This window comes from Rattus rattus, chromosome 5, assembly GCF_011064425.1.
Source record: "Rattus rattus isolate New Zealand chromosome 5, Rrattus_CSIRO_v1, whole genome shotgun sequence".
In the NCBI taxonomy this organism is placed as follows: domain Eukaryota; kingdom Metazoa; phylum Chordata; class Mammalia; order Rodentia; family Muridae; genus Rattus; species Rattus rattus.
Window position 1 is genome coordinate 133,700,577 of NC_046158.1, and position 15,489 is coordinate 133,716,065.

The following is a 15,489-nucleotide window of genomic DNA, read 5'->3' on the forward strand; positions in this document are numbered from 1 at the left end:
GGTGTGTGTGTGGGGGGGGGGGATACCTCTAATTCTAGCATTCAGAAGAAAGGAAAAGCAAACTCAAGGCCAGCCTACATTACCAAAAAATCTACTTCAGGGGCGGAATGGGTGAGAGCTCTCTAATCATTTTCTTTGCCACCACCCCCTATCCTATCCCACCCCTAACACACACACACACACACACACACACACACACACACACAGTAGTGCTGGGGATCTAACCTAGGGCCTTGCTTATTCTAGGCAAGCACTGTACCAGAGCATCATACAGTGCTAAAAGAGTCAGGACTTGAACTGAAATCTAGCTCTAAATATCCCATGCTACCATCTCAGATTGTGATATTTTTGTTTTTTGTTTTTACTTTGTGAAAATAACTGCAATGATAAATAAGCCAAGGACCACCACTCAGAACCACTACTAGACAAGAACATTTTCAAAACCTCAAAGTGCTTTTACATCTCAATGGTAGAACTGAAAAGATGCCCGTGAGGAAAATCCTCAGGCCAAATAAATAAATAAACAAACAAAATGGCGATTAGCGCGTTAGCGCCAAGTCAATAGCATTACATAGCATGTGAGCTGAGAAGCACTCTAACAAAGAGACAGGAAGAACCCCACAAATAAGTCAAGACAAAAATGAAAAAGTAGAAACAAGGAAGCCATTAATTCATGAAATTTATTATTGTAACAGTTGTTTGAGTGACAACAGAGAAATGTACTCTTCCATTTGGTGCGAAGATGCTTCAAGACTTTACCTTGTCTCCAAAGCATGAGAAAAAACTGCCCAAGTCCACCACTAAGCCACCAACTCAGGTCAAGCAATTCATTGATGAGTCTTTCATAGTGGTCCTGCAGAGAATGTGTCCTTTGAGAGTTTGAGAACTGGCAGAGGTGATCTGAAAGAAAACCCATCAAAAGAAGACAAGGTAACCTGACAGCACCATGGGAATAGGACTTGGATGGAGATGACAGGAAGTGCACAGTGCTTGTGTGGCCTCAAGCCTGAGAGGAAGAGATGTCAGACAGAATGGAATGCATAATCCATCAGGCGTGGAAGGTCCGTGAGGGACCATGAATGCCCCAGAGTGGTCAGTAATCTGAAGAGTTCACAGTTGTATACCTGACTGGCTGGAGCCCTCGGGCTCCTGAGTGGGCGGGGCATAGCAGGACACACCTGGGCCCGTTGGGAGCCACACGAATCAAAAAGCAGCAGCGGACCCAGAGGGGAGCTTTCTTCCCTCTGCAGTTCCCTTCAGTTTGTTACTACGGAGACCGTCTCCCTGACTGCTGGCGTGCTTTCCACGCTCTGTGAACACTTCCTGTTTCAATAGAGAAAAGGCCCCCAGAGCCCTGTGCCGGCCACCAGATCCGGCTGGAGTTTAGTGACATTGTTTTACTATGCTTATTTTTAAGATGACTTTCTATTTATGGCACGAGAGGCTGGCTTTCCATTTATGGGGGGATCTAGCGTGTCCTTTTGAAATAATAAATGTATGGGTCTTTTAAAGTTTTTTCGGTTGGTACCCAGGCTGAATGTATTTACTGTTTGTCAGACATGCCTATGTTTTACATATGGAGTAGTTTTATAATATAAAATCACAAAGTTAACTTTATGACTTTTGAAAAGCCAGAAAGTTAGTGTTGTGATTTAAGGGAACAGTCACACTGACTCGGAAGCATATGTATGTTCTTCTGAAGTGACACTTAAAAATCAATAGTTAGAATTTTTCCTCTGGAGTCAGGCAGATCTCTAACACTTTGAATCCCAGCTGTTAAACAAATAATAAAAAAAAGAAATAAATTTTAACAATGAATATACAATTTATAATGTCCTTGAAACAGTGTCTTGTGAGTATTTAAAAAGAGGCTATAAATTTTTATATTTGTCACAAATGTGTTATTGTATTTTAAAAAAAGTTTTCCTTTTGTAGAAAATAGATTTTTTCCTCACATAATATACCCTAATTACAACTTCCCCTCCTTCTCTTCCTCTCAGGTCCTCCCCACCTCCCCACCTACCTCAATCTACTCCTTTTCTGTCTCTCATTTAAAAAAAAGCTGGGTGGTGCTAGCTCACACCTTTAATCCCAGCACTGAAGAGGCAGAGGCTGGTGGATCTCTGGGCCAACCTAGTCTACAGAGTGAGTTCCAGGAGAGCCAGGGATATATGGTGGAACCCTGTCTCAAAAAGAAAACAAAAACAAAGTCAAACTAAAGTCCAGATCCCCAGTAGCTCTTTGTGTTCCCCTGAGGGGATGAGGGGTCCTTCTCAGCTCCAACTGTCAGGCTCACTTGTGATCTGCCCAGCACACAGCCATCCTCCAGCCTCTGGAACAACTTAGGATGCAAACTGAGCTAGTTAAAGCCATCCTATGATTTTTGTTTGTTTATTTTTCAAGAAAGGTTTTCTCTGTGTAGTTCTTGCTGTCCTAGAACTCTCTCTATAGACCAAGCTGGCCTCAAACTCAGAAATCCACCTGCCTCTGTCTCCTGAGTGCTGGATCTAAAGGTGTGTGTCACCACTGCCTGGCTGATCCTTATAATATTTTTTATCAAAACTTAATGAGAAAGTTTATTTCACCTCTGAGTGAGAACTGAAAAACTAAGACCCCAAAGTTACCAATTACCACATTTCTCATCAGAATAAATTGATCCATTAGTAAATGTTTACATAATTCTTACTTCTACTAGGGATTAACTTTGGTGCTGGAAACACAAATGTAAACACAATAGTTCTTACCTTATGACGCACAACAGAGCTTTCAGAGAAAGGCAGGTAGTGAGCATAACAAACGAACATGATCATAGGCACTAATAGTGCTCTGAAGATAACGGGGGACAGGTGGCTAATAGGCAGGAATTAGGGAATAGTGGGGAATCAGGCAGGAAAAGTTGCGTCAAATCAATGAAGTTCAGGGAAGGCATCTCTGAGGTAACATTGAAGAGAGAACCTCAAAATCAAAAAGAAAGCAGCCAGGCGAAAGATCAGGAGCCTCCCAAGCCAAAGTAGTGTGTGTGAAGATCCTGTAAACAGAGCAGACTCTAAGAGACAAAAAGGAGGCAGAGAGACTGGAGGAGAGAAGGAGGGGAGACATCAAGGGGAAGCACCAATACAGGCCACACAAGGCCTGACTGTGCTCAGGCTCCACTGCAGGGTCCAAGCTTCAGACAGCATAAAGGATTGGAATCAGAAAGATCATACTGGTTATCAAGGGGCAAACACAAAAGAACAAGAGCAGAAGCAGAGAAGGTGAAAGTTCTAGAATCCTCTAGCAATGCTAACAGAAGTATAAAGTACTTGGGTCGTCCTGGGAACAGTAATACCAAGCCATATACTAACAGAGGTGAGTATGCATGTGCCTTCCAGCACATGTACAGGGATACTCACAGCAACAACAAATGGACTAGATCCAAACTGGAAACAGCCAGTATGGCCCACCAACAGTACAATGCATAACAAACTGTTGTGATGGAGAAACAAATGAACCACAGAATACGTGTTGGGGAAAAGAAAGCAGGCATTCATTTAACCTATACACTATAGAATTCCATTTGCAAAAAAACAAACAAAACACAAACAACAACAACAAAACAGACAAAAAACAAACGTGAAACAGGGTGTGGCACGTGCCTACAATTCCAGCACTAAGGTGGCTGGAGAGAAACTTCGAAGTACATGAAGGGAATTTCTGGGCTCAAAAAAACTTCTTTTTGATTTCAAAATAGCTACCTAAGTGAGGTCACTATAAGAATTCATCAAATAGGGGTTGGGGTTTAGCTCAGTGGTAGAGCGCTGCCTAGGAAGCTCAAGGCCCTTGGTTGGTCCCCAGCTCCAAAAAAAAAAAAAAAAAGAACCAAAAAAAAAAAAAAAAAAAAAAAGAATTCATCAAATACGAGCTGGAGAGATGGTTCAGCAGTTAAGAGCACTGACTACTAGGGGTTGGGGATTCATACAAAAAAAAAAAAAATATAAAAACTTACCTTTAAAGAGAGGGAAAAATACAAAAAAAAAAAAAAAAAAAAAAAAAAAAAAAAAAAAAAAAAAAAAAGGAAAAAAAAATAAAAAATAAAAAAAGAGCACTGACTGCTCTTCCAGAGGTCCTGAGTTCAATTCCCAGCAACAACATGGTGGCTCACAACCATCTGTAATGAGATCTGATTCCCTCTTCTGGTGTATCTGAAGACAGCTACAGTGTACTCATATACATAAAATAAATAAATCTTTAAAAAAAAGTAATTCATCAAATAATTTATTTGAAATTTGGGGCTGGGGAGATGGCTCAGCAGTTAAGGACACTGTCTACTCTTCCAGAGGTCCTGAGTTCAATTCCCAGCATCTACATGGTGGTTTATAACCATCTATAATGTGATCTGATGCCCTCTTCTGGCATGCATATGTCCATGCAGATAGAGCACTCATACATAAAATATATAAATTAATCTTAAAATAAACTTTTTAAATGTGGACAATTGTTTATATTAGCAATACATCTCAACTTAATGTTTATTTTAAAAATATAGCAAGTCTCTTCAAGTCTGTGCTTCCTTTTATATGAGTCTTTTTTTTTAAATCATTTTAAATATTTTATTTATTTATTATATATGAGTACATTGTAGCTGTCTTCAGGCACACCAGAAGAGGGCATCAGATCTCATTACAGATGGTTGTGAGCCACCATGTGGTTGCTGGGATTTGAACTCAGGACCTGTGGAAGAGCAGTTGGTGCTCTTAACCGCTGAGCCATCTCTCCAGCCCATGAGTCTTTTTCTTAAACTGCACTTCCCCTCCCTCTCCCCTCCCCTCCCCTCCTCTCCTTCCCCTTCCTCCTTCCCTCCCACCCTCACTCTCTGTCTCACCCCTCCTCTCTTGACACTCATGCTTAATCTGTTTTAGAACTCTTTTCTTTTTGAAGCAGCATTTTACTCCATAGTCCAGGTTGGTTGAAACTTACTATGTGACCCAGGCTAACCTTGAATTTGTGGCTATCATCCTGCCTCAGGCTCCTAAAAGCTAGGATTGCAGGTATGAGTCATTAATCTGTTTACCTTTTTGCTTTTAATTAAGGCATTTCTAGCTATGTGCAATTAAGCATTCTGATTTTGAGGTATAAGTTTTCTACCTTGTTTCTACTAAGAACCATATTTTTTTCTTTTGTTGCAGGGAGAAAGGGAGACACAGTCTTTCCATGAAGCTCTAGCTGGTTTACCTAAACAGTAGTTTGTGAACTGCCAGAAGTGGATGCTGGCAAGGGAACCTGGATCCTCTGGAAGAGTAGGAGTGCTCTAACCTGATGACCCATCTCTCCGGGTACCCTCTACGTGTTTATATGGCACCTTATTAGATTAGGAGACCGTGGTGACATGATTAACCTAAAATTCCTTTTAGTTCATAGAACTTAAATCTTTAACAAGTAAGGTATGTCAAAGTAAGCCAGAATTAATGGTACATGCCTTTTATCCCAATGTTCAGAAGGAAGACAGATCTGTGTTGAGTTCCAGGTAGGTCTCATCTACATAGGGAGTTTCAGCCAGCCATGGGTATATAGACCTGTCTCAAAAAAGAATTATACTACTGCAACATGGGGGCTTTGACAAGAAGGGAACTTTTATTTTTGGTTTGATGACAAATCTGTTACTTTTATCTGTTCATTGTGAACAAATGCATAACTAATACGGACGCATATACCCTTAGTGCATGGATATGTATGAGACCAGAGATCAACCGTGGGTGTCATTACACGGGAGCTGCCCACCTTGTTTTTGAGATGGTATGTCCCTGGGTCCTGGACTTAACTAGGCTGGACCTCTGTGAATTCAAGGCCAACTTTATCTACATATCGAGTTCCAAACAGTTAGTCACACAGAAATAATCTGTATCAAAAATAAATTTAAAAAAACAAAAAGGAGATAGATAAACAACCAAACAGTAAGGCTTATGCCTTTAGAGGCAGAGGCAGGCGGATCTCTGAGTTCCTGGCCAGTCTTGTCTATAGAGTGAGTTCTAGGACAACCAGAACTACATAGAGAAATCTTGGGGGAAGGGGGGAGGGAATAAAGAAAGTAAAATAAATAAATATAAAAATGACAAACCATGTGCCAGCACGATGTCTGGCTTTTCACATGGACACTAGAGATAGAGCTGAGCCCCTCACACACGCATGGAGAATCTTAGTTGTCTGCATGTGGGTGTACGAGGACATCCAATACTTCCCTCTTTTTTGGTGTGAAATAGAGGTAGGGTAAGATCTAGTCTGTAAGCTTTACAAAACGGGGCCTCTTGGTCCTGTTCAGTGGTATACCCTAATGAAATATGGACAGGCTAGCTAGAGTCTGTAAACCAGGTGACTTCGAGAATAAAAACTCATAAATGGGGAAAATGCAGAAGGAGCCTGGTCCCTGACATCCCAATCTCCAGTCAAGGACCCTCCTCCTGTACTCTCATGGGAAAGAGAACTCATATCTGACTGAAGTCCCTAAATTATGAGTGACTTCAATCACACAACCTTCTCTATCATATTTGTTTTTAGAGATTTATTTATCTTATGTGTATGAGTAATGTGTGTGTGTAATCTAGAGTTACAGACAGTTGTGAGATGCCATGTGGGTGCTGAGAATTAAACCCGGGTCCCTTAAAGGAGCAGGCCAACCACTTAGCCACTTCTCCCGCACACACTCTATCATCTTATGTGTGCTTTTTCTCTGGCAATGCTGAGCAGCTTGTTGGAGATGCAAGGAACCAGTTTCAGTAAGATGGAATTTAGGAAAACAGGAAAGAGTGTATGGATTCCATAAAGGAGCGGTTCTCATGCAGTCAGGAGACCTCAGTGAAAACAAACGTGTGGACAGCAGAGATGAATGACCAATGCAGTCTCCTTCCTTACATCAATCCTTCCACTAAATCTATGTATGAGCTTTTATATCAGGCGTGGGTGGGAAAAGGAAGTCTTTTTTTTTTTTAAAGATTTATTTATTTTATTTATATGATACTCTGTAGCTATCTTCAGACACACCAGAAGGCGGCACCGGATTCCCATTACAGATGGTTTCGAGCCACTGTGTGTTGTCGGGAATTGAACTCAGGGCCTCTGGAAGAGCAGTCAGTGCTCTTAACCATTAAGCCATCTAACCCAAGAACTCGAGTAACTCAACATTACCTTTTTCTGATCAAATAGCATTCTATTTTTGCAATAGACTCCCACACAAACAGTACAATCTGATCACCAACCTAATCCTTTTTATCAAGTGACCCATAGTTACAGTGGGAAGAAATGAAGAGGCAATATAAGTTAGGTCTCAGGCTGTCCAAATATCCATAAATGGGCTCAAACTGGATTATAGAAGGATTTCTAGCAGTTTGATAAAAGCCAGTTTTCCTCAGGAACTTGTAAAACCAGTCCCCATCTGCCGAAAGGAGTTACTCCCCTTATCTGGCAGATGGGACATGTGACCTGTGGATGCATATCACAGCTCACACCAGCGTACAGGCTAGCACTCCAAGTAGTAGTTATACATTTCCAAGTCCACACTAGCTAGCATCCTGGCCTCCTCATTCAGGTCCCTACTCTTTTTATATCCCCTGCCCTGGCTATGCTGGATGTTCTCACTGTTCCCTTTCTGGCTGTCCTCACTTCTCTCACAGATAGCCCTGGCCACGTCCAGTCTGCTTCTCTGTCTCTGCTCTCAACTCCTCCATGTGCCTCTGGATAATCTCTCTCTCTCTCGTGCAAAATAAAGACCTTCTCTGCTCACGGAGCAGTCATGTCCACAGTTTCCTTACAGCACCCCCCTTACATATAGCAACTAACTATGAAGCTACATTGGTATCTTAAAAAAAAAACTTGGAGGGGGCCTGGAGAGATGACTTAAAGGTTAAGAGCACTGGCTGCTCTTCCAAAGGACCTGGGTTCAATTCCCAGCACCCACATGGCAGCTCACAGCTGTCTGATGATTCCAGTTCCAGAGGCAAAACAACAATGCACATAAAAATAAATAAATTACTTTTAAAAATAAAAATAATCTTGGTCACTAAATAGTTCAGTGATTATGAGCATTTACTATGGGACTGGAGAAATGGCTCAGCAGACAAGAACAATGGCTGCTCTCCCAGAGGACCTGGTTTCAATTCCCAGGACCCACATGGTAGCTCACAACTATCTATAAATCCAGACCCATGAGGGATCCAATGTGGATTCCTCCACAGGCTCCAGGCACACACATGATATGTAGATATACATGCAGGTAAAGCATCCATATAAAAAAATAAGTGAATAAATTTAAAGGGAAAAAAAAGAGCAAGCATACTGCGCCTCCTGAGGACTGGAATTCAGTTCCTAGCTCCCACACCGGTAGCTCAGAACCACTTATAACTCTAGCTCCAGGGGAATCTGAGACGTCTGGCCTCTACAAGTGCCTGCATTCACATGCATAGACGTACATGCAATTAAAAGTAATAAAATAGGGTCTGAGAGATGGCTCAGTCGTCAAGAGAACTTGCTTTTCTTCCAGAGAGCCTAAGTTTGGTCCCCAGCAGCCACACTGGAAATTCCCAACTTAAAGAAAGGCATTTCTTGGTCCAGCGTCAGGGAACAAACACAGGACTAGAGACTTCCAGAAAGTAAACTGGTTGTATTCCGAGCTTCTGTCAGATGGACAGAACAAGGAAAGTCAAGACAACTTACCTTCACCAGCACATAGTCCCCAGGCTGAGCTCTGACCTTGAGCCCAGGGTCAGTGATATCCTCCACCTCGGCATCAGGGAAAATCACCTTAAGGTTTGCATCATTTCGGCCACACAGGTCTGTGTTAGAACGCTTGCTGAACTGCAGGAAGCAGAGAAAATGTTATACATCTGTCAGTCATAAGTTTTAGGAGGCAAACATTGAGCCTTTTATCTGAGGCTCTCCAGGATCAGAACATTTCTTAACGAAGACATCTAAAGACTCAGTATGTGTGACTGTTTCTACAACAAGACAACATGTAGTGCACAACAAAAACAAAGTTCTGCTGACTATTTTGATGAATCTTCACAGGCTTTGCTTCTGCAGAAATGATTTGCAACAAGCATGAATTCCAGGTACTTGTGAGTGATGTGTTGGACAAATGAGCATTCGTGTTTCCCACCCTCATAGAAAGCACTAGGACTGTTTATTTGGCTTGAGTTCTTGTCCCGACTAAATATGCTAATTTGAAGACTGTCTCCACCATAGCCTAGGACCAGAAAGGAGGAGAAACCACAGTGAGAAGGTTAAGTTCTAGAAATAAGCAAGTCTTCCATGCCTGCCGAGGTGCAGTGCCACAAACCAAGGTAACGCTCTAGTCTAAAGTCAGAAAACAAGACAAAACACCAGAAACAACTGTCTTCAGATATTATTAAATCAGAAAATAAGACAAAACACCAGAAACAGGGTTGGGGATTTAGCTCAGTGGTAGAGCTTGCCTAGCAAGCGCAAGGCCCTGGTTCGGTCCCCAGCTCGAAAAAAAAAAAAAAAAAAAAAAAAAAACACTAGAAACAACTGTCTTCAGATATTATTAAATCAGAAAATAAGACAAAACACCAGAAACAACTGTCTTCAGATATTATTAAACAGATCAAACAGACAATGACCTGTCAGAAATAGAGAGCAAATGAATTCAGTCCTCCATTCACTCTTGCCTTCAAACAGAAAGGCGCATGTCAGCCAGAGTATGTAAAGCAGAGACAGACAACATGGGATTCTCTTTCCCGAACAAGAAAGATCTGCTGGAAAAAGAGAGAATTAAGTAGAAAGAAGAGCTCTTGAATTATCTCTGGGTTTCCAGATTTTTTGCTACATACATATGTGCAGAGTAAGAATTCCACAGACACAGGTCATCAGAGAACTTGGAAATTGGTCATCAAGACAGTTAGTTGGCATTTCCCATCTGCCCTTGGTCCAGGTAATGGGCATATCAACATGAATAGCATGTAGGTGGGAGACAGGACTCCGTGTATAAGAAGCCCTTGCTCTACAAGCAGAAGGACCTGAGTCCCCAGCACCAATATAAAAAGCCAGGCAGGTATGGACACATGCCCCAGTGATGGAAAGCAAAGACAACAGAACCCAGAGCTGGGCAGCGCCAGACTAGCAGGAAGGAAAGCAGAGACAGCCCTCCATATTGGCCTCCTCCTTCCTAGCTGCAGAGACAAGCCTCCATGTTGGCCTCCTCCTTCCTAGCTGCAGAGACAAGCCTCCATGTTGGCCTCCTCCTCCCTAGCTGCAGAGACAAGCCTCCATGTTGGCCTCCTCCTCCCTAGCTGCAGTTACTTCGTACAAGGCTAGGTCTACAAACTCACCTGTGCCACCTGCTAGTGCCCTACAATCCCTTCCTAGTGTCCCTACGCTTAGCCAAGAGGCTGAGAGGCCCAAGCGTTCTGAGAAATTATGACTAAAACATGCCTGAACAAACATAAACAAAAAATCTAGTTCTAAAATTATGCATATGGCTTCCAGAAAGACGAAGCAGACATATTTCTCACTAGTCCTCCTGCTAAGAGCAACTAATCTGTGTGTGTGTGTGTGTGTGTGTGTGTGTGTGTGTGTGTATGTAGTCAAACATTAAAAAATAATCGACAAATAGAAATTTCAAAAACTAAACAAGAGAGTCTCAAGAAAAATAAACAGGACCTCAGGCACTTGTGGGACCATATAAAAATCTATCACTTGTGTTTATATTGCATTACAATTCAGAAAAGTGTTCAATCTAGCCCCAAATATATTAAAATTTTAGTAACACAGAATGGCAGATGAAAAGAAAAAGTATTCAAGTAATTCAAGTAGTCAAGTAACAACAAAACATTTTCTCAAATTTGTCAAGTCGTGTAAAATCCTAACAGAGGAAATCCACACCAAGATACATTATAGTCAAAGTTCTAAATAAAAAAACCTTGAACCCAACTGCTCTCTGCAGTTGAGGACACAGCACTGCAAACCAGGAAGTGGACCTTCTCAAGAACTTGACTATGCTCATCTCTGACTTCCAGCCACAAAATTAGAAAAAAAATAATTTCTATTATTTAAGCCAAAAAGTAAAAGGGAGGGAGACAAGGAAGGAAAAAGAAGGAAAAAGAAATGGAGAGAAGCGGGAAAGGGGGGAGGGGCAGGGAAGGAGAAGGGGAAGGAAAACAGAAAGATCAATAAACCTTGATATATCTTTCCGAAAAGAAATGTCACTTCCCTAAAATTAGAAAATTCCAATAAAAAGTCCATTATTTCTCATCAGAAACATGTAGGCCAGCAGGAAATCAAGAGCAGAAAGCAAAGCACTCAGAGCTAGAGCACTCCCGCTGCCACCAGGACCGCAGTCCTGACCTAGCACCTGCTCAGAGGGACTCACAAACGTCTGTAACTCCAGCTCCAAGGGATCTGACACCCTCTTCTGACCTCCTTGAGCCCTCAATACACAAACATCCATGTGTTCACGTTCTCTCTCTCTCTCTCCCTCCCCCTCCCCCCTCCCTCTTCCCCCCTTTCTCTCTCTTACACACACACACACACACACACTAATAAAAATAAATTTTTAAAGAAACCGTTCTTGAGGAAAGAAACAGGAATGAAGACAACCCAAATTAAGAAAATGTAAACCAATCTATCTCCACAGGAAGTTCTCTAAATATAAAAGAAAATACTTGGTACACTGGGAAGAAAGAAAACTGGCATGATTACATACATAGAAAATTCAAAACCTAACAAGTATTTACTTATTTAAGCTAGAGCCACTGAGTTTACCAAGGTCACAAGACAAGACAAAAGTGGAAGTGTGGGGCTGGAACGGTAGTGTCTGTCTAGCACGCAGAGGCCCTGGGTTTGGTACACCACCACATAACCTGAGCATGACGGAGCACTCCTGTAACCCCAGTGCTTAGGAAGACACAGGCAGGAGGCTCCGAAACTCAAGATCAAGGTCACCCTTGGCTGCATAGCAAATTCAAGGTCAACTTAGGTAAGCCATATGAAACCAGGTCTCAAGACAGGGTTGCTCTGTGTAACACTTGCTGCCCTGGAACTCACTCTGTAAACCAGACTGGCCTTGAACTCAGAGATCTTTCTGACTCTGCCTCTGAGTGCTGGGATTATAGGTGTGTGCCACCATGCCAAGCTAAAATAAAATTTTAAAATAAAAAAAGAAAGAGATATGTGACCTTACCCCTTCAACCAATACCAGCTGGGTACAACCTACTGAGGTCGCATTGACTTTTGAAGCTTCTTCTCGGAAGACAGTAATAAGTTCCTCCAAACGCCTTAATTTTACTTCTTCTGGAACGTCATCCTTCAGCCTATGATACGCTCGTGTCTTCTATAAAACAAAACAGGGTAACGGTCATTAAGGACTTGTAGAATCCTCAGAGCCAGGTTTACTTCTCTGCTTCTAGGAACATTCCATGAGAAATGGTAACTGAAATAGAATCTTTGTAGAGTCATTCTAAACTTAGCAAATGAAAATCACACACTTATGGCTGGCAGGATGGCTCAGTGGGTAAAGGTACCTACAACCAAGCCTGATGACCTGATTCAATTCTAGAACCCATGTAGTGGAAAGAAAGAACCAACTCCAACAAGTGGTCCTCTGACCTACACACATACTCTGCGGTGCATGCACGCCCTACAAAAACATACATACAGAGTACATACATACATACATACATACATTTTAAAAGAAAATTACAGACTCAAAATTAGTCTTTGTATTTGTTCTAAGCTTGTATTTGGACACAAACTAAATAATCCGTACACTAAGCTACTCAGCGGTATTGTTTATAGAGACATGTAAATCAGGCTGAATACTCATCAACTACTACCTAGTAAATCCTGGTCTATCAACACAGTGGAGTGTTATGCAACTGTTACTAAAACAGTTCCACAGATACTAATGTAACTGTTCCAAAATTACTCTGCAAAAGGAAGTTAGCAGAGCACAGATGAACCTGCACATCTTTGGCATGGAAAGTACTCATGTTTATGAACACATGAAATATACCTGATAAGTGAGAGAGAAGTTGCCTATAAGAAAGGAACTAAACCTGGTGGCAGCAAAAGGAAGATGTGTTTTAACCCTTGTAACTTAACACTGTAAGCACACATTACCTAGCCGGGAACAAAAATTATCCTTGAAAAGTGTTTTAGGGGCTGGAGAGATGGCTCAGTGGTTAACAGCACTGACTGCTCTTACAGAGGTTCTGAGTTCAATTCCCAGCAACCACATGGTGGCTTACAACCATCTGCAATGAGATCAAATGCCCTCTTCTGGTATCTGAAGACAGCTACAGTGTACTCACATACCTAAAATAAATTTTTTTTTTTTTTTTTTTTTTTTTAAGTGTTGGGCAAATGTCTTTATGCTCATATTCAAGTCAGGTAGAGAACCACTGAGCTAGGCAAGAGGCAAGGAATGAAAGGAAAGGCTAAATACCACTGTCTGGAAATTCAAACCAATCTACCCTGAAAGAACTACCATGCCCACAGATAAAAACAGAAAGGGGAATAGGTGTAAGATCCTTAAGCATGGGGCGGGGTTCTCCTTGGGTAACATGTTGTTAGTAGCGATAACCATCCTGATGGCAGTTACCACATAGGAGTCAAGACTCTATGCCCATTATATACACCACCTTGTTTAAACCTCAGAACAACCCTGAGCAGGTATTGTGATTTCCACTTCACAAAGCACTAAGGACTTTAGATAAGGTCACGTTATTACGTGACAGAGGTACAATATTTCCACTGTGTTGAAAGGCCGTTTTCCATCTAGCCAGCCTCATAATTTCTCTTGTGCATCTGTGATGGCCACAAAAAAAGAAGCAATATGGACTATAGCAGGCTCCTAGAAGCTTCACTTCTGAAATAATTTTGTAAAAACACTGACTATAGAACACTGCGCACTGAGCTCTGGTTTTGTCTTGGTTTGCTTATTTGTTTTTAGTTTGTTTTGTTTTGACACAGTCTCATGCTGACACAGTCCCAGGCTGTTTTTATCCTTGAGATTCCCCTGCCTCAGCCTCCTAAGTGCTGGGATAACAGGCACATATCACCAAACCCAGCTACCATGAAATATTTCATAAATAGGAAGACTAGCATGGCATTTTTTCCCTATCAAACTGCTGAAGTTTGCTGGTTGTGGTGGCTCTCACACTCAAGCAGCTAAGTGACATAGAAGGAAAACAGGACTGAGCCCAGCCTAAGCCTCATGGTAAGACCTTATCTCAAAACAATGGCTAAAATTTGGCATATAATAGATAAAAATTAACTAGAGAAAAGAAAACAATTGATAGTAAGATCCTATAATACAGGTGGCTAAGCATGGTGGCACACATCTTAAATCCTTGAACTAAGGAGCCGAGGCAGACAATCTCTATGAGTTCAAGGCCAGCCTGATCTGTGCATCATGTTCCAAGACAGCCATGGGCAGGCATAGCTGTAACCATCCTGTTCCATGCCTGCCAGCCATTTCATAATGTTGCTGACACAGAAAAACAGCTAGAATCAGAACAGGGTTAAGTTGGCCACATATCCTGCTATGTTCTGAGGTTTGTTATTCTTTTTCTTTAGAATTACTTATTTATTTTATGTATATGAGTACATAGCTGTCCACAGACACACCAGAAGAGGGCACCAGATCTCATTACAGATGGTTGTGATCCACCATGTGGTTGCTGAGAATTGAACTCAGAATTCTGGAAAAGCAGCTCTCTTAATCGCTCGACCAACTCTCTAGCACCAAGGTTTGTTATTCTTAAGAAATTCTACAACCAAAGACTCCACTCAGGACCAATCAGATTAAAGGTCAGCCTGAACTGTTGTGTCTGAACTACCACAATGGCTTGAGTAAGGGCCGACCACCCTGCAGCACTCTCTGCACCTGCGTATGAGCTCATTGTGGTTTTGCCTTTATTAGCTGGCCCTGGGAAACACTGAGTCTAGGCTGCATGCACAATCAATAAGTCCTGGGGCGTGAGCTGGAAACATTGGAGGTCAAAGTCTTAACTCTTGAGTCTAGGCTGCATCCACGATCAATAAGTCCTGGGGCATGAGCTCAATAAACTGCCTGCCTGAGACCAGAGTCTGTGTGGCAATTTCTGGACCCCAACAAGAAATAACTTAAAAAAAATCCTGGGATTTTACCACGTCTGTCTTGCTGTCAAACCCACTGCCGATCAGTCCCAAGCGAGTAAGAGAATGACACTAATTGTTCCCATCAAGGACTTACTTGCCTCATGCTGTATGCAAAGAGAAAACCAGTATTGTACTGAACTTCTCGAAGTAGAGACACTGTCTGCAGGTGATCATCCTCTGTCTCTCCACAGAAGCCAGTGATGAAGTCGCTGCTGAGGCCCACACCTGTCAATGTACAACAAAGGACAAAGACCAGAGCTTAGAGCACGGGGGCCGCCTGCCTCCAGAAGGAATATGGGTGTTGACAGATGACAGAGGGAAGGAAAGCAAATGGGACACATTTCCAAACTACTCAGCCCACAT

At 42.0% G+C, this 15,489-nt stretch overlaps 1 protein-coding gene across 4 annotated transcripts in view; it reads right to left on the minus strand.

The window, feature by feature from the left end:
- Positions 1 to 661: 661 nt before the first annotated feature.
- The window catches only part of Cdk5rap1 (CDK5 regulatory subunit associated protein 1), a 35,019-nt gene continuing 20,191 nt past the window's right edge, over positions 662 to 15,489 (minus strand). For 2 of the 4 annotated variants that reach the window (XM_032904490.1, XM_032904491.1), the window contains exons 11-14: positions 15,221 to 15,351; positions 12,167 to 12,316; positions 8,683 to 8,823; positions 662 to 900 (exon numbers count right to left, since the gene is read on the minus strand). In XM_032904490.1, coding sequence (XP_032760381.1) covers positions 814 to 900; positions 8,683 to 8,823; positions 12,167 to 12,316; positions 15,221 to 15,351 — 509 coding nt within the window. In that variant the 3' untranslated portion in view covers positions 662 to 813. Of the gene's footprint in view, positions 901 to 5,455; positions 5,553 to 8,682; positions 8,824 to 12,166; positions 12,317 to 15,220; positions 15,352 to 15,489 lie in introns of all 4 variants that reach the window. The other 2 variants (XR_004388045.1, XR_004388046.1) reach the window with 2 other exon arrangements.